The sequence below is a fragment of the Epinephelus fuscoguttatus genome, linkage group LG5 (assembly GCF_011397635.1).
Source record: "Epinephelus fuscoguttatus linkage group LG5, E.fuscoguttatus.final_Chr_v1".
In the NCBI taxonomy this organism is placed as follows: Eukaryota; Metazoa; Chordata; class Actinopteri; order Perciformes; family Serranidae; genus Epinephelus; species Epinephelus fuscoguttatus.
The window spans coordinates 758,783-785,318 of NC_064756.1; the positions used below are offsets into that span (position 1 = coordinate 758,783).

The 26,536-nt window shown below is 40.8% G+C and overlaps 3 protein-coding genes across 4 annotated transcripts; 2 read left to right on the top strand and 1 right to left on the bottom strand.

Moving 5' to 3' along the window:
- The first annotated feature begins 11,019 nt into the window (after window positions 1-11,019).
- Window positions 11,020-18,188, top strand: polr2d (RNA polymerase II subunit D). Of its 2 annotated transcripts, none has more exons than XM_049575573.1 (4): window positions 11,020-11,628; window positions 12,478-12,658; window positions 14,149-14,339; window positions 16,014-16,036. In XM_049575573.1, the coding sequence occupies exons 1-3, from the start codon at window positions 11,550-11,552 to the stop codon at window positions 14,333-14,335; spliced, it is 447 nt and encodes a 148-aa protein (XP_049431530.1). In that variant the 5' UTR covers window positions 11,020-11,549; the 3' UTR covers window positions 14,336-14,339; window positions 16,014-16,036. The 2 variants fall into 2 exon arrangements, with proteins under 2 accessions (XP_049431530.1, XP_049431531.1); XM_049575574.1 differs by lacking the exon at window positions 16,014-16,036 and adding an exon at window positions 17,881-18,188 and having other exon boundaries at window positions 11,269-11,628; window positions 14,149-14,244.
- Window positions 18,189-18,273: 85 nt separating this feature from the next.
- Window positions 18,274-25,239, bottom strand: LOC125888309 (dual specificity protein phosphatase 14). Its single transcript, XM_049575572.1, has 3 exons — window positions 24,462-25,239; window positions 21,598-21,911; window positions 18,274-18,747 (listed from the first exon to the last, which is right to left on the bottom strand). The coding sequence occupies exons 2-3, from the start codon at window positions 21,906-21,908 to the stop codon at window positions 18,537-18,539; spliced, it is 522 nt and encodes a 173-aa protein (XP_049431529.1). The 5' UTR covers window positions 21,909-21,911; window positions 24,462-25,239; the 3' UTR covers window positions 18,274-18,536.
- LOC125888308 (uncharacterized) lies at window positions 24,133-26,340 on the top strand. The gene is made up of 3 exons (XM_049575571.1): window positions 24,133-24,245; window positions 25,247-25,793; window positions 25,921-26,340. The coding sequence occupies exons 2-3, from the start codon at window positions 25,259-25,261 to the stop codon at window positions 26,001-26,003; spliced, it is 618 nt and encodes a 205-aa protein (XP_049431528.1). The 5' UTR covers window positions 24,133-24,245; window positions 25,247-25,258; the 3' UTR covers window positions 26,004-26,340.
- The last annotated feature ends 196 nt before the right edge of the window (window positions 26,341-26,536 follow it).

Sequence of the window (26,536 nt, forward strand, 5' to 3'; positions counted from 1 at the left end):
TGGACTATATTACAGACTACATTACTACATTACATACTACTGTACTACATTACATACTACTGCACTACATTACATACTACTGGACTATATTACAGACTACATTACTACATTACATACTACTGTACTACATTACATACTACTGCACTACATTACATACTACTGCACTACATTACATACTACTGTACTACATTACATACTACTGCACTATATTACATACTACTGCACTACATTACATACTACTGTACTACATTACAGACTACTGCACTATATTACAGACTACTGCACTACATTACAGACTACTGCACTACATTACAGACTACTGGACTATATTACAGACTACTGCACTACATTACAGACTACTGGACTATATTACAGACTACTGCACTATATTACAGACTACTGCACTACATTACAGACTACTGGACTATATTACAGACTACATTACAGACTACTGTACTACATTACATACTACTGGACTATATTACAGACTACATTACAGACTACATTACATACTACTGTACTACATTACATACTACTGCACTATATTACAGACCACTGTACTACATTACATACTACTGTACTACATTACATACTACTGGACTATATTACAGACTACTGTACTACATTACATACTACTGCACTACATTACAGACTACTGCACTATATTACAGACTACTGTACTACATTACATACTACTGCACTACATTACAGACTACTGCACTATATTACAGACTACTGCACTACATTACATACTACTGGACTATATTACAGACTACTGTACTACATTACATACTACTGGACTATATTACAGACTACTGTACTACATTACATACTACATTACATACTACTGCACTATATTACATACTACTGCACTACATTACATACTACTGTACTACATTACAGACTACTGCACTACATTACAGACTACTGGACTATATTACAGACTACTGCACTATATTACATACTACTGCACTACATTACATACTACTGCACTACATTACATACTACTGTACTACATTACATACTACTGCACTATATTACATACTACTGCACTACATTACATACTACTGGACTATATTACAGACTACTGTACTACATTACATACTACTGGACTATATTACAGACTACTGTACTACATTACATACTACTGGACTATATTACAGACTACTGTACTACATTACAGACTACATTACAGACTACTGTACTACATTACATACTACATTACAGACTACATTACATACTACTGTACTACATTACAGACTACATTACATACTACTGTACTACATTACAGACTACATTACAGACTACATTACATACTACTGCACTACATTACATACTACTGTACTACATTACATACTACTGTACTACATTACAGACTACTGCACTATATACATACTACTGCACTACATTACATACTACTGCACTATATACATACTACTGCACTACATTACAGACTACTGCACTATATACATACTACTGCACTATATACATACTACTGCACTACATTACAGACTACTGCACTATATACATACTACTGCACTATGTACATACTACTGCACTATATACATACTACTGCACTACATTACAGACTACTGCACTATATACATACTACTGCACTACATTGCAGACTACTGTACTATATACATACTACTGCACTACATTGCAGACCACTGTACTACATTACATACTACTGCACTACATTACATACTACTGGACTATATTACAGACTACATTACTACATTACATACTACATTACAGACTACATTACTACATTACATACTACTGTACTACATTACATACTACTGGACTACATTACAGACTACATTACTACATTACATACTACTGTACTACATTACATACTACTGGACTATATTACAGACTACATTACTACATTACATACTACTGTACTACATTACATACTACTGCACTACATTACATACTACTGGACTATATTACAGACTACATTACTACATTACATACTACTGTACTACATTACATACTACTGCACTATATTACATACTACATTACGACATTACAGGCTACAGTACATTACATACTACTGGACTATATTACAGACTACATTACTACATTACATACTACTGTACTACATTACATACTACTGCACTACATTACATACTACTGGACTATATTACAGACTACATTACTACATTACATACTACTGTACTACATTACATACTACTGCACTACATTACATACTACTGCACTACATTACAGACTACTGCACTACATTACATACTACTGTACTACATTACATACTACTGGACTATATTACAGACTACATTACTACATTACATACTACTGTACTACATTACATACTACTGCACTACATTACATACTACTGGACTATATTACAGACTACATTACTACATTACATACTACTGTACTACATTACATACTACTGCACTATATTACATACTACATTACGACATTACAGGCTACAGTACGACATTACATACTACTGGACTATATTACAGACTACATTACTACATTACATACTACTGTACTACATTACATACTACTGCACTACATTACATACTACTGGACTATATTACAGACTACATTACTACATTACATACTACTGTACTACATTACATACTACTGCACTATATTACATACTACATTACGACATTACAGGCTACAGTACTACATTACATACTACTGGACTATATTACAGACTACATTACTACATTACATACTACTGTACTACATTACATACTACTGTACTACATTACAGACTACATTACAGACTACTGTACTACATTACATACTACTGTACTACATTACATACTACTGTACTACATTACAGACTACATTACAGACTACATTACATACTACTGTACTACATTACATACTACTGGACTATATTACAGACTACATTACTACATTACATACTACTGTACTACATTACATACTACTGCACTACATTACATACTACTGGACTATATTACAGACTACATTACTACATTACATACTACTGTACTACATTACATACTACTGCACTACATTACATACTACTGGACTATATTACAGACTACATTACATACTACTGCACTATATTACATACTACATTACGACATTACAGGCTACAGTACGACATTACATACTACTGTACTACATTACATACTACTGCACTACATTACATACTACATTACGACATTACAGGCTACAGTACGACATTACATACTACTGTACTACATTACATACTACTGCACTATATTACAGACTACATTACATACTACTGTACTACATTACAGACTACATTACATACTACTGTACTACATTACATACTACTGCACTATATTACAGACTACATTACATACTACTGCACTACATTACAGACTACATTACAGACTACATTACTACATTACATACTACTGTACTACATTACATACTACATTACTACATTACATACTACATTACGACATTACATACTACTGTACTACATTACATACTGCATTACGACATTACATACTACTGTACTACATTACATACTGCATTACAACATTACATACTACTGTACTACATTACATACTGCATTACGACATTACATACTACTGTACTACATTACATACTACAGTACGACATTACATACTACTGTACTACATTACATACTGCATTACGACATTACAGGCTACAGTACGACATTACATACTACTGTACTACATTACATACTGCATTACGACATTACATACTACTGTACTACATTACATACTGCATTACGACATTACATACTACTGTACTACATTACATACTACATTACGACATTACAGGCTACAGTACGACATTACATACTACTGTACTACATTACATACTGCATTACGACATTACAGGCTACAGTACGACATTACATACTACTGTACTACATTACATACTGCATTACGACATTACATACTACTGTACTACATTACATACTACATTACGACATTACAGGCTACAGTACGACATTACATACTACTGTACTACATTACATACTACTGTACTACATTACAGACTACTGTACTACATTACATACTACTGTACTACATTACAGACTACATTACAGACTACATTACAGACTACTGTACTACATTACATACTACTGTACTACATTACAGACTACATTACAGACTACTGTACTACATTACATACTACTGTACTACATTACATACTACTGTACTACATTACAGACTACATTACGACATTACAGGCTACAGTACGACATTACATACTACTGTACTACATTACATACTGCATTACGACATTACAGGCTACAGTACGACATTACATACTACTGTACTACATTACATACTGCATTACGACATTACATACTACTGTACTACATTACATACTGCATTACGACATTACATACTACTGTACTACATTACATACTACTGTACTACATTACATACTACATTACGACATTACAGGCTACAGTACGACATTACATACTACTGTACTACATTACATACTGCATTACGACATTACAGGCTACAGTACGACATTACATACTACTGTACTACATTACATACTGCATTACGACATTACAGGCTACAGTACGACATTACATACTACTGTACTACATTACATACTACTGCACTACATTACAGACTACATTACAGACTACATTACATACTACTGTACTATATTACAGACTACATTACTACATTACATACTACTGTACTACATTACAGACTACATTACGACATTACAGGCTACAGTACGACATTACATACTACTGTACTACATTACATACTGCATTACTACATTACATACTACAGTACGACATTACATACTACTGTACTACATTACATACTGCATTACTACATTACATACTACAGTACGACATTACAGGCTACTGTACTACATTACATACTACATTACAGGCTACTGTACTACATTACATACTACAGTACTACACTGAGTACCACTGTATAAAACAGAATACTACATTAAGTCCTGCAATACTATAAAAAGTACCACAGTGACTGCAGTAAACACAGTAAACATGTGGTGTAGTGGATTAAAACGTGTCTTCCACCTGACAGAACCTCCTCAGTGACACAGATCAGTCACAGCCACAGGCCTGATGATCTACACTGTAAGATTTGATGTGAAAGGAGGGATCAGACAGAGCTGCCTGGTTTCTCCCTACCTCCTCCTCCTCCTCCTCCTCCTCGTCACCCAGCTGTTATCCAGTCATATTAGAACAGGCACCCTGAAAGGCATTAAAATAGCAGAGCAAGAAATCATCATTGGCCAGCTGGCAGATGGGGCGGCAGTAGGGACTTGGGTTGGGAACCGGAGGGTCACCTGTTCAAGTCCCCGTCCGGACCAAAATATGGAGCGTGGACTGGTGGCTGGAGAGGTGCCAGTTCACCTCCTGGGCACAACCGAGGTGCCCCTGAGCAAGGCACCGAACCCCCCAACCACTCGGAGCGCCTGTCATGGGCAGCCCCCTCTGACATCTCCCCACTTAGTGCATGTATAGGTCCTGTTTGTGCATGTGTGTGTTCGGACCTGTGTGTAATTGACATCCCCTCAGGGGATTAATAAAGTATATATATATATATATATATATATATATATATATATATAAAAAGATGACACTACTTTTTTTTTTTAAAGATTCTGCTCAAATACGTTGTGCTATTGATGTTATTCATGTATTCTCTAAAGCTTCTGGGCGATACTTGAATGTAAACACGTGAATTATTAGCAGTCAAAGACTCTGCTCAACTTGGCTCAATTTCAAACATTCCTATTAAAGACATGTGACATACAGTGGTGGAAAAAAGTTTTCGGACACCCTTAAAATTTTACACAGTCTCAAATATTATCATGAAATATTTGTGGAAAAATCTTTTTTGTGTTTCAAAAGGTGTGGCTGCATTAGACAGATACAAACAAATACAAATTATATTGTTCTGTTTATTGTTTACAAGAAAAACTAACAAAACTAAATTCTTGACAGTTTCAATATGTCAGTTCTCAACATTGTCGGTATCAAAGTCAACAAATAACAGAGAATGTGTTCAAAACTGAACAAAAAATAAATAAACCATCACATCATCAAATTAATATTTAGTAGTCCTGCCATTGGCACGTAGTAGAGCTCTAATCCTGGCTGGCATGTTCCCCACGAGCCTTTCACACTGTTGAGGGGTAATCTTGTCCCATTCTTCTTGAATTACTGCTTTTAATTCTTCTAAATTCTTTGGTTTATGCTTTGAAACAGACCTTTTGATAATCCACCACAGATTTTCAATGGGGCTCATGTCCGGGGATTGAGCTGGCCACTCTAAGACCTGGATACTGTGCTCCTGCAGCCAAGTTCTACTGGCCTTGGATGTGTGGCAAGGGGCATTATCTTGTTGAAACATCCAGTTGTTACCTCGACGGAACAGTGCACGTGCAGAAGGGAGCATGTGGGTTTGGAGAATGGTCCAATACTTGGTAGAGTTCAATGTGCCATCACAGACAGTGAGATGACCAACACCAGCAGCACTCATGCATCCCCAAACCATGATACTGCCTCCACCATGCTTGACAGTAGGTACTGTACATGCTGGAGATAATGCTTCGCCTGGCCATCAGACTAACCTCACATTAGTAGGAGGAAGATAAAGCTGGAAACTGGACTCATCTGACCACAAAATCTTCTTCCAGTTCCTGGCTGTCCAGTTCTTGTGTGCCTGGGCCCAACGACGCCGGGCTAACCTCTGTCTCTCATTGATCAGGGGCTTCTTGATAGCCTTGTAGGACCTTAAGCCGTGATCTAAAAGTCGGCCACGTACAGTGCGGGTGGAACACTGGACACCAGTTTGGTTTGACCACTGCTGCTGAAGCTCCTGTGATGTCATTCGGCGGTTTTGCCTGCACATGCGGATCAGGATGCGGTCATTTCTTGCTGAAGAAACCCTTGACGCCCAGATCTTGGTTTGTCTTCCAAGCTGTTGGTTCGTCTGTATTTCTGCAGAGTGTATCCAACTGCTGAAGGACTGCATCTGCACTTCCTGGCTATCTGGCAGCAGCTGTACCCTTCCTGGCTGAGAATCTTTATCTTCAGGCGTGTTTCCTGCGTTAGGTTCCTTGTTTTAGCCATTTTTGTGTCTGAAGAACTTTCAAATGTGCTGGCTTTATGTAGACACGAAGCTTGGCAACAAAAATTGTGTCTTAATAAAAAGAACGACCTTCATCACTGGTACCAAAATGACCCAATACTCAAAATTTCTTATGTATTTTTATGGAACCAATCAATTTTAAGTTTTTAATGGCTTTTTTGGGATTTATTTAGTATTTTGGCTGTGACTGTACTAAAAGAAATTACACTTGAAGACCTAAGAGTGATTCTTAATGCAATATTTCACAAATGCATGGGGTGTCCGAAAACTTTTTTCCACCACTGTATTTGGGTATTTCTATCAAAAAGTGTCAAAAAACTAGAAGTACTTTCGACTTTATCCCAATCATAGAAAAAGCAGGAAGAGAATGTAATCAGTGGCTTCTCAGGGATCTATCTTTGAAAGGTAGAACTTTAACAACTAAAGCGGGGGGCATTTCAAGGCTAACACACACTGCTCTCTCACTACATGTTGATCATAAAACACTCAAAGGCATAGACCAACTACTCTTCAAATTGTTTTTGGAAAATAAAACATTACATAAAAAATCATTCATTATGAATACATATGAGAATGGGACCTAAATTTTCTGGGTTTCAACCCTTTGAACAACAAGTTCAAGATTAACCGGATCAATAATTCTTAAAAAGTCCAGATTCAATATGGAACTGTATTCCCAGTTATATATTCTCTGAAACTGGTGGATTAAGCGTGCAGTTATAACATTGAAAAGATTCCTGTGTGTCTTTCTAACTTCCACAGACAAGCACTGTTTGCATGGTCTGTGATATACAGGCACAATTTTTCACTGCACCAATATTCTATATGGACCAACAGAGACATACTTTACAAAATCAGATGTCTATTTTTCAAAGAACCAGTTCCATGTCCTCCTGATCACAGTGACGGTGACACTGTGACCTTTGAATGTTTTCCCCTTTTTTTCTTCTTGTCTCACGATATTCGAGGCGTCGTTGTAAAAACAGCTCTGTTATTAAGGTTCCACATTGCTGCAGATGGCTGCACTAGTTAGAGATCATATGTTCAGAGTGTTACAGTGTAACTGTTAAGTATGTTCACTGAATGTTGTGAAATGGCCTCATAAATAACTCTAAATCTCACCATTGTGTTGGATGTCTTGTCCTACATTAGAATCAAACATGTTTTTCACTTTAACTGGTCTCTACATTATATTTGTGGTGCTGAAACCATGGTAACAGCAGCCTGGGAGTATTCCAGTATATCAAGATATAAATGAATCAAATTTGCTTTTATCACAAAAACGAAGAATTTATTAGTTTGTTAGCAGATTTATACAAAAACTGCCGGACCGATTTTCACAAAGCGTGGTGGAGGCGTGTAGCATGGTCCAACTTAGAGGCCATTACATTTTGGAGTGGATCCAATTAACAGGATAGGTCCATGGGCAGGTAGGACTCAATCGCCTGTTCTGGACACCAGGGGGCGAGTTTCTGATGCCCCAACATCCAGATTTATTCTAAATGTATATGTGTCAACACATCTGACAAATTTGGTGCTTTTATCACAAAGATGAAGGATTTTAGAAAAATACTGAGCTCTGCCGCCCGCTATAAACATGGTCCGTGATGCTATCCCATCTGGTGTTTCTATGCTGTTTAAAAACTGTACTTTGATATCAGCTTCAGATACAGATGTTGCTTCTGTTGATGTAACTGACTCACCGGTTGTAAAAGTGTGCTTTAACTCCTCAGGTTGTAAAAACAAGCGTGAGATCGGTGCTCTGTTTCAGCATGATATTGCTTGTGGTTCACCTGGTGTAGCCGTTTGGAATAGCCGTGTAGATGCTGGAAAAAGATTTGGACTCTCCCACAAATTCTTTTTGCTCAGTAAGGTTAAAGAAGTGTTGTTTAAAATCATCACCTTTGTTACCCAGTGAGGTCTTTTTTGTTAAATTCATAAATGATATTGACTGAAGTTGTGCCTTCTGTGATTCCCACACTGACACTCTTGTCCATCTGCTCTGGAAATGAATACACACCCATAAACTGTGGCAAGACGTGTGGATTCATCTTGGAGAATATAATTTGTAAGTTTTACTGGAAAATGTATTCTTTGTTTTTCTAAGAGCTAACCCTGCTTACAAGAAAAGAGTATCTTGTAATTAATCTTATTTTTATTGCCAAGGTTTATATTCATAATGTAAATGTAGCCGTACAAAACCTCTCTTTGTTGTTTTTTAAAAAAAGAAATGGATTTATATTTTAAAACAATATCCTCTGCAAAGAATAAGAAGGCTGTTAAAACTTTGGATCTGTGCTCCCAGTTTAATAGTTTTTCTTGCTTTTTATTGTTTATATTTTACTTTTTATTATGTATTTATGGTGACCCCTGACATGTTTTGTTTTATTTGGTTTGTTTGGTTGTATTTTTTATTTTTTATTTTTTACATGTTTTCTATTTACGTTTATTTACCTGTGTGTAAAATGACTCATGTACCTGTTGGCACGGATTGATTGTTTTTGTAATACGAAATTTAAAAACAAAACAAAAAAAAAGATGTGCACTGTATGTGTTTGTGAGTCAGTGTTTAGCACCAGCCAAGATCCGGCCCCGGGTCGAGTCCCGGGCCTGTTGTTCAGAAGTAGAATGAACCAAACCAGGATAAGTGGAAAAGCGAGTCCATCCTGGCTTCACCGGCTGTTCGAACACCAAGCCAGGCTGAGGAGACGCGGCTTTGTCAAGCCAGGTGTAACTCATTCAGGTGAGTGCGCGTCCTTGGCTTTCTTAAATAGACCCCGAGATCGATCACAGATTGACAGATGCAGCAATGGAGAGGACGCGTGCCGCATACTTCTCACCCAGTGAGCAGCGTCTCATCATGGACACTTATGAAGAGGTAAAACATATAATCACGAAGAAAGGAAACACTGCAGTGATAATAAAGCAGAGAGAAAATGTCTGGCAGACAATTGCGGACCGACTGAATGCGTAAGTAATCTAAAAATATACACTTGCTGCGCAGATGAATCTGTCATAATTACTATTAAAGTTCCTTTAACAAATTAACAGTTGTACACGTCACCTTAAAGGTGAGCAGTGGATATAATATTACTCAGGAACCAACTGCTGATTTCACACCAGCGGAAGAGCTCACCCTGGATCAGAACCGAGGGAGGCCGATGATGAGGACGGAGGGGGGGAAACCGCCCTCTTCATACAAGGTACATTATTCCAGTATACTGTACATGGAATCAATCATTTTATTCATGCATTAATCAACCATTGGTGTTATGTGGACTGTCTGACTTTGGATTGTCTTGCAGTGTAAGACACATTGACAAATTAAAAGAAAGACCTTAAAGAAACTGGACTTAGAAATTAAGAATCTAGAGAAAGAAGTAAGTGACTTTAATCCACACTGTAAGCATGACTGTGATGCAACGTATTAATCAATATTATTTCTCTTTCTCTCCACAGCTCAAAGCAGACAGTGACTGATTACAGCATTTTTCATTTAAATAAAATGAGGTCAAAGAATATTGTGGTTTCATCTTCATGTTTTCTTTCACTGATGTAAAGTACACTGGAGTTATTGGTCCAGTTAACTGGGAATATAATTTGGGAAGGTCACACAGTTATGACACCTAATAACCACTAATCGTGTTAATGCCAAATACACCTACTTGTATGTTTATTCCAACAATTAATCCTTATATTGGTAAGGATATGTGCATGTCAAAGTATGTTTGGGCTGTGACAAAAATAAAGTTTTAAATGTTAAATGTTTTTTTTATTATTGTAGGCTTAATGTATTTTGTTCAAAATGAGGCAAATACGTACATAAGAACATGAAATGACGGTAAAACACATTGATTTCTGTTCGCAGTGAAAGCTGACTGGACAGATAAGACACCAGACTGAACTAAGCCTGGTAGTTAACCTGGTCGGGACCAGGCTGAGTGCACAGAATAAATCTCCATGGCAACATATATGTGCCTCTGCTTTCAAACAACCGAATCAACGCTAAATTAAACCAGGATAACCAACATGTCCCGGCTTAATCCCTGATCGAGGTTTCGAACAACAGGCCAACTCACAGCTCACAAACTTTATCCTGTTCTTCCAAACTGCGTGTCATTAAGTGTCTGTACGGTGTCCGACAGAGGGCGCTGTGGGCTGCTGCCGCTTTTATTTTGAAGGCGGATGTGATTGGTTTGAGAAACGGAAATGATAGTTGGTGTTTTTGTGCAGCTGAAAGGCGCCGAGCTGGAACTGACTCCGTCAGTTTAGACTGTCCGAGGCCGCACAGACCATCGTCAGACCGCCGGGACTCCCCGGGACTCCCCGGTGAACCTCCGGTACCGACTGTAGCCGTAACCGTCCGTCGTTTGGTGTCCTCCCTGGTGACTGTTAGCCGTTAGCCGTTAGCCGGTATTGTGGGGTGTCATGGCGGCGGGAGGCGGCGCAGCTCCTGCTCATGTCGGAGATGTTGAAGAAGATGCTTCACAGCTGCTGTTTCCTAAAGGTCGGTCTGAAACATATTTAATATTTCTACATTTTATTTATACCATCCTGTCAGATCAGACTTTATCAGATAAATATAAACCCTTCTTTACCTGTCAGGGGATGGAAAGTACTTTTACTCACGGTTGTATTAATGACAGTAGTACTCTGACAACACACAGTGTTCATGATCTTTGTCCTGAACATGAATAAGTATTATTCTTTTAATTCAGTAAAAGGTCAAAGTTTAAGTTCTTTAGTAGATCAAGTAATAACACCACACAGTACAAATACTCTGTCACGGTAAATATATAAGTACTCTGTTACCACACAGTTAAAGTACTCTGTTACCACACAGTTTAAGTACCTTGTTACCGCACAGTTAAAGTACTCTGTTACCACATCGTTAAAGCATTCTGTTACCGCACAGTTAAAGTACTCTGTTACCACACAGTTAAAGTACTCTGTTACCACACAGTTTAAGTACTCTGTTACCTCACAGTTAAAGTACTCTGTCACCACATTGTTAAAATATTCTGTTACCACACAGTTTAAGTACTCTGTTACCACACAGTTTAAGTACCTTGTTACCGCACAGTTAAAGTACTCTGTTACCACACAGTTTAAGTACTCTGTTACCTCACAGTTAAAGTACTCTGTCACCACACAGTTTAAGTACTCTGTTACCTCACAGTTAAAGTACTCTGTCACCACATCGTTAAAGTATTCTGTTACCACACAGTAAAACTGTGTAAGTACTTCCTCCCTCAGTGAGTGGCTACAGTGTTTAAACTGTTGCAGAACTACGAACATGGTCGCCGGCTCTTCTGATTGGTTGTTGTTGTTGTTGTTGTTATTGTTGTGGTGACAGAGTTTGAGAACGCAGAGACTCTGCTGAACTCGGAGGTCCACATGTTGCTGGAACACAGAAAGCAGCAGAACGAGAGCGCCGAGGACGAACAGGAACTTTCCGAGGTCTTCATGAAGACCCTGAACTACACGGCTCGCTTCAGCCGCTTCAAGAACAGAGAGACCATCACCGCTGTGCGCAGGTGAGCCCCCCCCCCCCCCCCCATCTGTCTGCTCTGTTCAGGAGGCCGTAAGGTGAACACAGTTATCGTTTCATCTCGTTCGACATCTGGGGACTACACGATCTTTACATCATAAAAAAGATCGATACATGTTCAGCTAATCAGCGGGAGTTCGTAGCTCATAACCCCGCAAGAGTCCTGTGATCAGGGTCGTAATTCGGCACTTGTTCTGTTTGTAGCTAGATGTATTACCTGTACCTTTTCAGCGAACTCTTCTGGTAATTTCATTTAAAGGCACGGCATATAGGTCCCCAGTAACTTATCATTATTATTATTATTATTATTATTACTGGGTCTGATAAGAGTGGACTACAATGAGTACCGGGCCATTAAATCACAGCATCGCGGTGAGAGGACACGGAATTGTGTGCGCTTTTACGCACGCGGGTGTAGGTGATCACGGATATTTGGTGTGGGAAAGATGTAGCCAGATGTATTACCTGTACCTGTTGACATATGTGGTTGTCTGTCTGTCCGTCCGTCCGTCCGTCTGTAGCACGAGTCATGTGCGCCACTTCACCACCGACCCGTGCGTAAAAGCGCAAACAGTCCCTCAGGCAGGGAGAGAGCAGCCCTCTCGCTGCCTGTAGGGCTGTTCTTCCTTGAGGCAATGAACGAGGAAATAATCGCCCCGGCGTTTAATCAGACCGGCGTAATAACAGGACAAGTGTGACTAATGATAACAGCAGCAGCAGGAGGCATCTGGCAGGACCACGGCAGCTCTTGTAGGCTGAAATCAAGACGATCACATTAACCAGTGTGCAATCATCAGACTTGACAATTATCACGGGAAAACAATCTTTGTTATATCGAGATAGCGAAATAATAAGTCGTTATCACGAGATAACAGTACACACACACACACACAAAAAAAAATACATGGCCGTTCTCGTCTTCCGTAGCTATGTTGTCTATGTAATAATATGTCGGTTATGCCCAGGTATTGAATCAAATGTGTTTTAAGACATTTTGCTTAGTTCACCTTATTGTCTGTTTGTCTCATCGTGTTTCGTGGACACGGCGATGTGAATAGCGCTGTTTCAGCTCATTTCTGCTCACTTTTGAGGACTTCCGGGTCTGTTTTTCTCTGCTGAATGAAACCATGGCGACACGAAATGCGGGTACCTTATTGGTGTAGCACGATTACATGACGGCCGTGCCACCACTCGCTTACCAAATGTCATTATGCTCAGGCGGAACAGATAATTACGCTCAGACAGAACAAGTGCCGAATTACGACCCTGATCACAGGACTCTTGCGGGGTTATGAGCTACGAACTCCCGCTGATTAGCTGAACATGTATTGATCTTTTTTATGATGTAAAGATCATGTAGTCCCCAGATGTCGGAGCAGAAATCAGTTTCTGTGAGACTTTTTCTGGTTCACCTTAACGGCCTACAGGGTGGGATCAGCTGTTTGAATCTCTGACGGACCGGCCTCTCTGTTTCAGCCTCCTGCTGCAGAAGAAGCTCCACAAGTTCGAGTTGGCAAGTTTAGCAAATCTGTGTCCTGAAGCTGCCGAGGAGGCCAAAGCCCTGATCCCCAGGTCAGTCCTGTCTACTTCACACCCGGACCCCATCATACCCATGTCGGTGTGGGTACAACGTGGTTATGATATGGGTATGATGGGGTTATGATGGGGTTATGATGGGGGTATGATGGGGGTATGATATGGGTATGATGGGGTTATGATGGGCCTATGATATGGGTATGATGGGGGTATGATGGGGTTATGATGGGCCTATGATATGGGTATGATGGGGTTATGATATGGGTATGATGGGGGTATGATGGGGGTATGATATGGGTATGATGGGGTTATGATGGGCCTATGATATGGGTATGATGGGGTTATGATGGGGTTATGATGGGGTTATGATGGGCCTATGATATGGGTATGATGGGGTTATGATGGGCCTATGATATGGGTATGATGGGGTTATGATGGGGGTATGATGGGGTTATGATATGGGTATGATGGGGTTATGATGGGCCTATGATATGGGTATGATGGGGTTATGATGGGGTTATGATGGGCCTATGATATGGGTATGATGGGGTTATGATGGGGGTATGATGGGGTTATGATATGGGTATGATGGGGGTATGATGGGCCTATGATATGGGTATGATGGGGTTATGATGGGGGTATGATGGGGTTATGATGGGCCTATGATATGGGTATGATGGGGTTATGATGGGGGTATGATGGGGTTATGATATGGGTATGATATGGGTATGATGGGGTTATGATGGGGGTATGATGGGCCTATGATATGGGTATGATGGGGTTATGATGGGGGTATGATGGGGTTATGATGGGCCTATGATATGGGTATGATGGGGGTATGATGGGGTTATGATATGGGTATGATATGGGTATGATGGGGTTATGATGGGGGTATGATGGGCCTATGATATGGGTATGATGGGGTTATGATGGGGTTATGATGGGCCTATGATATGGGTATGATGGGGTTATGATGGGCCTATGATATGGGTATGATGGGGTTATGATGGGGGTATGATGGGGTTATGATGGGCCTATGATATGGGTATGATGGGGTTATGATGGGCCTATGATATGGGTATGATGGGGGTATGATGGGGTTATGATGGGCCTATGATATGGGTATGATGGGGGTATGATGGGCCTATGATATGGGTATGATGGGGTTATGATGGGCCTATGATATGGGTATGATGGGGTTATGATGGGGGTATGATGGGCCTATGATATGGGTATGATGGGGTTATGATGGGGTTATGATGGGCCTATGATATGGGTATGATGGGGTTATGATGGGCCTATGATATGGGTATGATGGGGTTATGATGGGGGTATGATGGGCCTATGATATGGGGTTATGATGGGGGTATGATGGGGTTATGATGGGCCTATGATATGGGTATGATGGGGTTATGATGGGGGTATGATGGGCCTATGATATGGGTATGATGGGGGTATGATGGGGGTATGATGGGCCTATGATATGGGTATGATGGGGTTATGATGGGCCTATGATATGGGTATGATGGGGTTATGATGGGCCTATGATATGGGTATGATGGGGTTATGATGGGGGTATGATGGGCCTATGATATGGGTATGATGGGGTTATGATGGGGGTATGATGGGGTTATGATGGGCCTATGATATGGGTATGATGGGGTTATGATGGGCCTATGATATGGGTATGATGGGGGTATGATGGGCCTATGATATGGGTATGATGGGGTTATGATGGGCCTATGATATGGGTATGATGGGGTTATGATGGGGGTATGATGGGCCTATGATATGGGTATGATGAGGGTATGATATGGGTATGATGGGGGTATGATGGGCCTATGATATGGGTATGATGGGGGTATGATATGGGTATGATGGGGTTATGATATGGGTATGATGGGGGTATGGGCCTATGATATGGGTATGATGGGGTATGATATGGGTATGATGGGGTTATGATATGGGTATGATGGGGGTATGATATGGGTATGATGGGGTTATGATATGGGTATGATGGGGGTATGTTCGTCGTATAATGGGCTGATGGGCGTATGATATGCGTCTGATGTGGGTATGATATGGGTATGATGGGCCTATGATATGGGTATGATGGGGGTATGATATGGGTATGATGGGGGCATGGGCCTATGATATGGTTATGATGGGCCTATGATATGGGTATGATGGGGTTATGATGGGCCTATGATATGGGTATGATGGGCCTATGATATGGGTATGATGGGGGTATGATATGGGTATGATGGGGGTATGGGCCTATGATATGGGTATGATGGGGGTATGATATGGGTATGATGGGCCTATGATATGGGTATGATGGGGGTATGATATGGGTATGATGGGGGCATGGGCCTATGATATGGGTATGATGGGCCTATGATATGGGTATGATGGGGTTATGATGGGCCTATGATATGGGTATGATGGGGTTATGATGGGCCTATGATATGGGTATGATGGGGTTATGATGGGGGTATGATGGGCCTATGATATGGGTATGATGGGGGTATGATATGGGTATGATGGGGGTATGATGGGCCTATGATATGGGTATGATGGGGGTATGATATGGGTATGATGGGGGTATGGGCCTATGATATGGGTATGATGGGCCTATGATATGGGTATGATGGGGGTATGATATGGGTATGATGGGGGTATGGGCCTATGATATGGGTATGATGGGGGTATGATGGGCCTATGATATGGGTATGATGGGCCTATGATATGGGTATGATGGGGGTATGGGCCTATGATATGGGTATGATGGGCCTATGATATGGGTATGATGGGCCTATGATATGGGTATGATGGGGGTATGATGGGCCTATGATACGGGTATGATGGGGGTATGGGCCTATGATATGGGTATGATGGGCCTATGATATGGGTATGATGGGGGTATGGGTGGGCCTATGATATGGGTATGATGGGCCTATGATATGGGTATGATGGGGGTATGGGCCTATGATATGGGTATGATGGGCCTATGATATGGGTATGATGGGGGTATGGGCCTATGATATGGGTATGATGGGGGTATGGGCCTATGATATGGGTATGATGGGCCTATGATATGGGTATGATGGGGGTATGGGCCTATGATATGGGTATGATGGGGGTATGGGCCTATGATATGGGTATGATGGGCCTATGATATGGGTATGATGGGGGTATGGGCCTATGATATGGGTATGATGGGGGTATGGGCCTATGATATGGGTATGATGGGCCTATGATATGGGTATGATGGGGGTATGGGCCTATGATATGGGTATGATGGGGGTATGGGCCTATGATATGGGTATGATGGGCCTATGATATGGGTATGATGGGGGTATGGGCCTATGATATGGGTATGATGGGCCTATGATATGGGTATGATGGGGGTATGGGCCTATGATATGGGTATGATGGGCCTATGATATGGGTATGATGGGCCTATGATATGGGTATGATGGGGGTATGGGCCTATGATATGGGTATGATGGGCCTATGATATGGGTATGATGGGGGTATGATATGGGTATGATGGGGGTATGATGATGATACAGATGATGGCCAGATTATATTACCACGGCCTAAATCACGTCATACCTCCATCAGAGCCGAGTCCAGTTACCATGGTGACTGAAGTGTTTGTGTTTTCAGTTTGGAGGGTCGGTTTGAGGACGAGGAGCTGCAGCAGATCCTGGATGACATTCAAACCAAGAGAAGCTTCCAGTACTGAGACCAGGACCTGGACTGCTGTCTGTGACTCTGCTTCTCCTGCTGGACTTCACCCTCAGTCCTGCCTGGACCTCCGTCTGCTTCATCAGCTGGTGTCCAGGACGACTGAACTGAACTGACTGATCCTGACCATGTGATGTGATGACATCACTCAGGTGTCACAGTGGTCATGAGGAAACTCTGCTGAACACTTCCTGCTACTGTCACAATAAACTTTTTTTTTTTACTGGTCTGCTGTGGTCTGTTTGTTTTTAAAGGTTCTGATTCCAGTTCTGCTCTTATTTTGGCGGGATTTTTTCTGTCCTCTGTTGTTGTTGTTGTTGTTGTTGTTGTTAACAACCCACAGTTATCCTGTGATGTGTAAAGAAACAGACTTCATGACTGAATCTTTTTTAAAAGTGTATTTGTGTTTTGAAGCATCTTCAGCAGGAAACAGCTGAGAGCCACACAGGAAGTGGGACAGGTACAGAAATTACAGACGCACTTATCTGTAGGTTTGATCACGATGATGAAGATGAAGATCGACTTTGTTTAAGGTCTGATTCTCTGACAGCTCCTTCCTGAACTCTGAGGAGCCGTCAGACGTTGACACAGTACGCTGCATCCTCAGAGTCCTCCAGAGCTTCAGGCAGGACGCCGACGGTCGTCCTCGCCATCCTGACGGTGTTCCTGCCGAATAGTGTCCTCTCATAGTCCATCAGCTGCCTCCAGAAACCAGCGTTGGGTCGGACAAATGGACGCTGAGCCAGAAGGACTTCATGAGCCTGACGGAGGCTCAGACCTTCGAACCTGCACACAGACACCAAACACGTCCTTCACTACAGTACTGCAGGTAATCAGATTACACAGTAACGATACTCGATTACAAGTCAGAGTCTGAGGTACGAGCAACACGGTGTAAAATATCAGAGGGGTATTCCAGGTAGGAGGTTCAACAAACTCTGAGTCTAACCCTGAACTCTGAGCTGATTTACCCTGAGATGGGAAACTCTGAGTTACCGGTTCCAGAACAGCTGATCTGAGTTAGTTCAGTCAACTCTGAGTATGTTCACTCTGAGTTAAGCCGACAATAAAAAGCCATCATCAATGGAGCTCCGACTCCACGATTCACCATGGCAACAGGTCAATAAAAGACAGCGCCTCCATTTTAATCCAGTGGATGCAGAGATATTAATGCATGTGTAGCAGACGGTGCACGTTTATCTTTAAAAGAAGAGCCTGAGTCAGAGCGAGGAAAGTGTCAATAAGTTAACCATAAAGTTAATAAAAAAGTTTATTCATCATTTATCAGACTTACATTTCCTTAATGAAGATAAAGTGGCTGTGTATCAGGCTGTAGATACATTACATTATATTAATATATTTGTTCAGGTTTAATCTGATGGGGAAAAACACAGGAGGCAGAAGATTTAAAACATATAGGCTAGGCTATAGATGAAAGACATAAAGACATGACTGTAAACTCACAGTCTGACCCAGTAATAATATGTTTGGTGATTTGCACCTGAAAAGACGTTGAGGTTAAAATACAGTAGATTTGAAAATGTTGCACATCTATTTGTATCTTGACTCAACAGCATTCAGTGACTTTATTTCAGCTACAAATGTAGTAAATGTAAAGACAGTGAAATGCTGCACCATTGCTCACTCAGAAATATGAACATATAATCCCCAATATTAGGCTATAGGAGTTATGTTCCATCAGTGCGACCAGTGACATCAGTGATAGAGATCATTAGTCACTGATACTACGTGTCTAAAGCTTCATACCCATTTTAACATTTAATTATGTGCAATAAACATGTAGGAGCTGCTCTGACAGACTGACAGTCTGATCCTTGTGCACAGTGTTATAAAAATAATAAATATAAAAAGGACAGAGGTTTGATTCTGAGCTGAGGGTGAATTCTCGCTGTGTAATATTTGAATGTAAAGACAAAAGCTGATGTCCAAAGAAATGACTGATGTGCATAAATTCAGTAACTTCAGACAGTCCTGAGTAACAAACTAATATCCAGCAGGATTTAGACTGTGACAGACGGTAAATCTCCGCTCATGAATGCGCTTCGATACAAGCTTTGACACGGACTGAATGAATGAGGAAATGAAACAGCGTGTAAGAGGGAGGAGACAGAGAGAAACTCAGGGTTTATTGAAGAAAACCTGTCAGCGAGCAGGTTATGTTCACAGAGTCTGTTACCATGGTGACTGACTCAGAGTTTCAGTTACCTCTCTGTCTGGAACGGAAAACTCAGAGTTTCCCTCATCTCAGGGTTAACTTACTCTGAGTTTTCACTAAACCCGCTCTCTGGAATACGTCCCCAGAAGTTATCAGATGTTCCTCAACATGACTGGATTACTGACTGGGTCCAATACCACAGTAATCAATACACAAATTCTTCTTCTTTCTTTCATCTTCTAACCGCTTCATCCTCTTGAGGGTCACAGGGGGCTGGAGTCTATCCCAGCTGACACTGGGTGAGAGGCAGGGTTCACCCTGGACAGGTCACCAGACTATCACAGGGCTGACACATAGAGACAGACAACCATTCACGCTCACATTCACACCTACGGACAATTTAGAGTCACCAGTTAACCTGCATGTCTTTGGACTGTGGGAGGAAGCTGGAGCACCTGGAGGAAACCCACGCTGACACAGGGAGAACATGTCAGAGGAAACCCACGCTGACACGGGGAGAACATGTCAGAGCACCTGGAGGAAACCCACGCTGACACAGGGAGAACATGCAAACTCTGCACAGAAGGGCTCCCCCACCCGGGATCGAACCGGCAACCCTCTTGCTGTGAGGCGACAGTGCTAACCACCACACCACCGTGCCGCCCAATACACAAATTATTAACAACAAATAAAGAAATTAATACCATCAATATACTAATTAAAAAATGAAATACTTAGTAAATGCCAGAGTAAAGAATAAAATAAATGTTAAAATAATAACATGCTTCACAAACTACATAAAAAAATTGTGAAAAAATAAATCAAATGCTGAACAAATTAAAATAATTGATAATTGCTAGAAAGAAATAAATGCTTAATAATTAAATGCTCGAATAAATAAATAAATAATGCTGAAAAAATTAAATGCTGAACAAATTAAAATAACTGATAATTGCTAGAAAGAAAAAAATACACTAAATAAATAAAAAGATTAATATATGTGGAACTAAAAAGATAATAAATGCAGAAATGAATAAATAAACTAATGCTCAATTAAATAAATAAAAATGCTAAACTAATAAACTGAAATAATCAACAACTGCTGGAAACAAATAACACGCTGAAATAAATGAAATAGTTAATGAATGCTCAACTAAATAATGCTGGAAACAAATAAAATAATATACGCTGACATGAATAAAATGATTAATAAATGTTTGTGAAATAAATAAAATAATTAGTAAATGCATAAACAACTATCTTAATATATTTATTGTTTTTATTTGTGTATTAATTATTGTGTTTATTTATTCATGCATTTATTGATTCACTCATACAGCGGGGTCTAATTGTTGTGTATCTATGGAAACACTGATCTGAATGAACAAAAGGACACACTGAGCTGGACGTGATCCGTCACAGGTGAGTGCCTCTGCCAGGTGAGGGAGCTGCTGGGTTACCTCATCAGGTAGGCCATGATCAGAGCGGGCGATCGGCTCCTGCCGGCGGTGCAGTGGACCAGAGTCCCTCCTGACCGGTTCTGGTGGATCCGTTCAGCCACGGGGTCAAAGTGGCGTCTCAGGGGCGCGTGAGGTTGATCCTGGACGGGGACGTGGAGGACAAGCAGTCCGTCCAGCTGAGGGTAGGACACGTCCTCCAGCCCACTGGCGTTGATGATGAGCGTGATGTTCCTGCTGGAGAGGACACTGAGGTTCAGGGCCGGGTCCAGACCGCTGAGGTACAGACCAGGAGACACCTGAGAGACGGCCATGACCTGATGGGGGACACCACAACACCTTTACCTGTGAGACAGTACTGAGGGCGCACACACACACATCAGCACCACAGACCCATCGTTCGATCGATCAACTGATCGGCTCCAGCTTGAAGTGACGAGGGCTTTGTATCAATAATGAAGTATAAATGTTTATTGTTCTGATCTGTGAGGATCCACTGATGATTCATAACACAGCGTCTATCAGTCAACGTCAAGGGATCAGGAGCTGTGATTGGCTGCTCTGTCGCCAAGCAACCATTCAGACATTGTTAGGATTATTAAATACTATAATACTATATTAATACTATTAAATATTTTATTTGTATTATGACCAAATTATTAATATTTATATTTTTTCTATGATTATTTTCTAGAATAATCTTCAATATTCATGACGGCCTGCTTTATACTAAATGTGTCCTTTCACTGAGGACCAAAGACGACCTCAGTATCAATAAATAAAATTTAAAAAACGACAAATAAATATAAAAATGATTAATAGATAAATTAATATTGAAATAAATGCATTAATAAAAAAACAAATATATGCTGGAATAAATGAATAAATAAATAAATACACAAATAAAATCTGATAAAAAAAATAAACAGAATATAAATAAATAAATTCAAACAAACGAAACAAAAACCACAACACAACAAAGAAATCTAAAACAACCAAGGAGACACAAAACAACTACAAAGACACACAAAACAACTACAAAGAGATGCAAAACAACTACAAGACACAAAACAACTACAAAGAGACACAAAACAACTACAAAGAGACACAAAACAACTACAAAGAGATGTAAAACAACAGAGACGTGAAACAACAACAGAGACACAAAACAACTACAAAGAGACACAAAACAACTACAAAGAGACACAAAACAACTACAAAGAGACGCAAAACAACTACAAAGAGACACAAAACAAGAACAAAGAGATGCAAAACAACTACAAAGAGACACAAAACAAGAACAAAGAGTTGCAAAACAACTACAAAGAGACACAAAACAACTACAAAGAGATGCAAAACAACTACAAAGAGACACAAAACAAGAACAAAGAGATGCAAAACAACTACAAAGAGACACAAAACAAGAACAAAGAGTTGCAAAACAACTACAAAGAGACACAAAACAAGAACAAAGAGATGCAAAACAACTACAAAGAGACACAAAACAAGAACAAAGAGTTGCAAAACAACTACAAAGAGACACAAAACAACTACAAAGAGACACAAAACAAGAACAAAGAGATGCAAAACAACTACAAAGAGACACAAAACAAGAACAAAGAGTTGCAAAACAACTACAAAGAGAGACAAAGAAAACAACTACAAAGAGACACAAAACAACTACAAAGAGACACAAAACAAGAACAAAGAGATGCAAAACAACTACAAAGAGACACAAAACAAGAACAAAGAGTTGCAAAACAACTACAAAGAGACACAAAACAACTACAAAGAGATGCAAAACAACTACAAAGAGACACAAAACAAGAACAAAGAGATGCAAAACAACTACAAAGAGACACAAAACAAGAACAAAGAGTTGCAAAACAACTACAAAGAGACACAAAACAACTACAAAGAGATACAAAACAACTACAAAGAGACACAAAACAAGAACAAAGAGATGCAAAACAACTACAAAGAGACACAAAACAAGAACAAACAACTACAAAGAGATGCAAAACAACTACAAAGAGACACAAAACAAGAACAAAGAGATGCAAAACAACTACAAAGAGACACAAAACAAGAACAAAGAGATGCAAAACAACTACAAAGAGACACAAAACAAGAACAAAGAGATGCAAAACAACTACAAAGAGACACAAAACAACTACAAAGAGACACAAAGGCCCCACAGATGTCAAACGACACAATAAACACGTGTTCTGTTTTAACTGAAACTTTCACTTTATTAATTCTGACACATTTCTGAAAATCATTTCTGTGAAGTCGACATGTTAAAATACAGAGACAGGTGAGGGCGGCCGTCAGGTGTGCCGCAAGTTTAGTGACGTCATTTGTTCAGAGCGGTACATATGGCTCTGTGGACCTTCAAAGGAACTCTGACGGTTCTTTATATCCGACACACTTTGTTGTGATCAATGTGAAAAAAACGGTGTCTCTAAAGAAACGAATCCAGTTTTTCCTTTAATGAGTTAACTCAGACAGAACATGCCCGGACACACACACACACACACACACACACACACACACACACACACACACTCCATCTGTCACGAGGTCATGAGTCACACTCAATCCGCTCAGTTTCACTTCAGGTTTCACTCCGACACACTCCAGCCGTTCAGGTGAGATCTGTTCTGTTAGTTCTGTTTGTCTCTGTTTATTTAAGTCAGGAAGTTATTTACATCCGGACTGTCAGAGTGAAAATAAGAATTATTTAATACCAACTACACAAACTGGAAATTAAAACAAGCTGCGCTAAGATTCATTCTGGAGACGCTCCAACAAGTTTTCACCAAACCTCATTCATAAATGTCGCACTTTAACGTTTCCTTCCTCACCTGTAATTACTGCCTGGTTATCGCAGCTGTTTGACACAGTCTCTCAAGAAATGTAAATATTCTGAAGAATTCGGCTTCGAATGACGTCATGAAAACCTTCCGGTTGGGTTGACTTGCTCACTCAGGGACCCGGACAGCGATCCATCTGGCGGGAGGAGCACCACGACGGTCAGCTCCAAAAATCACAGATTGCCATTTTAATACGTGCTGCTGCTTCCATGAGGTTGGTGCCGAACACGTTAACGGCTCCGAACAACTCAGTAAACACCGAAACAGCTGGTCTGACGTCACTGTTCGGTCCTTAAATGATGGGTTTGTTTTTTCACACACACTGTGACTGGAGTTTGGTGCTGAGTTTATAGATGTCGGTGTTCAGGATGTTGTAAGAAACGGTTTTAAAGTGAAAAACAACAGAAGACACGCCCACCTGTGTACTCCTGATTTAGAAGAAGGGTTAAACAACAACATCCGGCCGTGACTTTACAGGTTTTCAAAATAAAAGCCCCAAACGACGAATTTGTGTTCGACCTTTTTTTTAAAACAACAAACAGGAAATTAAAAATTCTGAAAATATTCAAGGAGGACTCTGATGTAGTCAGGATTTAAAGTATAAAAACACCAACGAGAAATTAAAAAAAAATAAATCAGTAAAAACACAAAGAACATGAAAACCATGCTGCAGTGAGGTGGTACAGTAGGCTACATGTGGTACTGGAATGACCTATTTCTCGTTTGCACTAAAGAACAAACTTATTGTACGTCATATGTTTCCTGTTCTGATGTAGGTGACGTGAAAAATGCAGAATCAGAACACAAAGCAGAAAACTGTCATCCCGACAGTCCGATACCACCCGAGCATCCAGACACCCGGAGACAAACCCAGAACCAGCCCGGCCCAGAAGACCAGAGCAGCAGCTGTCCGCTGCTCTCAGACTGGGATCCCTCAGAAGGGGGTCCCTCAGAAGGGGGTCCCTCAGACTAGGAGCCCCCAGGTTGATCTAGGTCCTGGTGTGAGACTGCCACCTGCTGGCGGACAGAGACAGAGTGCTCAGAAAGCCATAAGGAAGCTGGTTCAGAGAGATGCTGCAGATCTGGACCCGGAGGGAGGCCCTCTCAGACCGGAGCAGGTCCCTCTGGGTCTGGAGGTCCAGTTGGACAGGGGTGTTGTGGAGGAAGTGGAATTTCTGACTCGTGGACAGAGTTCCAACCAGGACTGGTTCGCCTGGAGGAAGAACCGGATCACAGCCTCCGTGGCTCATCGCATTGCTCACTGTCGCTTCAGCAACGGCAAGAGCCCAACCCCACCCACCTCATACCTGACTGCTATCACAGGTACGCCCCGCCCCAAATCACATGGCCATGCCCCCTGTATCAGGCTTTGAATAAGAAGAAACAAAAATAAATCACTAAAATAAGATGGACTGGCTATTTGTAAACCAAGTAAATTGGTTCTTGACAGGTGAGGGGCGGAGCGTCCAGACCAGAGCCATGTCCTGGGGGGTCCAGATGGAAGCTGAGGTGGTCCGCAGATATCAGGTATAGTTCAACACACCTGATGTTAAAACTGTCACAAGTACCTAAACTTTCGTACCAGGTTGGTACCACACTTCTGAAACAGCGATAGTACTCGTTTCTCTAGACCCGTTGGTACTACTGTAGGTTCTGTAGGTACTGTAGGGACTGTAGGTACTGAAGGGACTGCTGAGGGGACTGTAGGTACTGTAGGGACTGTACGTACTGTACGTACTGTAGGTACTGTAGGTACTGTAGGGAGTGCTGTACGTACTGTAGGTACTGTAGGTACTGTAGGGACTGCTGAAGGGACTGTACGTACTGTAGGTACTGTAGGTACTGTAGGGACTGCTGAAGGGACTGTAAGTACTGTAGGGACTGCTGTACGTACTGTAGGTACTGTAGGTACTGTAGGGACTGCTGAAGGGACTGTAAGTACTGTAGGGACTGTAGGTACTGTAGGGACTGCTGAAGGTACTGTAGGGACTGCTGAAGGGACTGTAGGGACTGCTGAAGGGACTGTAGGTACTGCTGAAGGGACTGTAGGTACTGTAGGGACTGCT

Excerpts from the sequence above, each read along its gene's own strand:
- LOC125888308 (XM_049575571.1), top strand. The coding sequence starts at position 25,259 with ATGCAGAATCAGAACACAAAGCAGAAAACTGTCATCCCGACAGTCCGA. Across the intron at positions 25,794-25,920 it reads ATACCTGACTGCTATCACAG|GTGAGGGGCGGAGCGTCCAG; the intron begins GTACGCCCCGCC and ends GGTTCTTGACAG.
- polr2d (XM_049575573.1), top strand. The coding sequence starts at position 11,550 with ATGGCGGCGGGAGGCGGCGCAGCTCCTGCTCATGTCGGAGATGTTGAA. Across the intron at positions 11,629-12,477 it reads ACAGCTGCTGTTTCCTAAAG|AGTTTGAGAACGCAGAGACT; the intron begins GTCGGTCTGAAA and ends TTGTGGTGACAG. Across the intron at positions 12,659-14,148 it reads ACCATCACCGCTGTGCGCAG|CCTCCTGCTGCAGAAGAAGC; the intron begins GTGAGCCCCCCC and ends TCTCTGTTTCAG.
- LOC125888309 (XM_049575572.1), bottom strand. The coding sequence starts at position 21,908 with ATGGCCGTCTCTCAGGTGTCTCCTGGTCTGTACCTCAGCGGTCTGGAC. Across the intron at positions 18,748-21,597 it reads ATCATGGCCTACCTGATGAG|GTTCGAAGGTCTGAGCCTCC; the intron begins GTAACCCAGCAG and ends GTCTGTGTGCAG.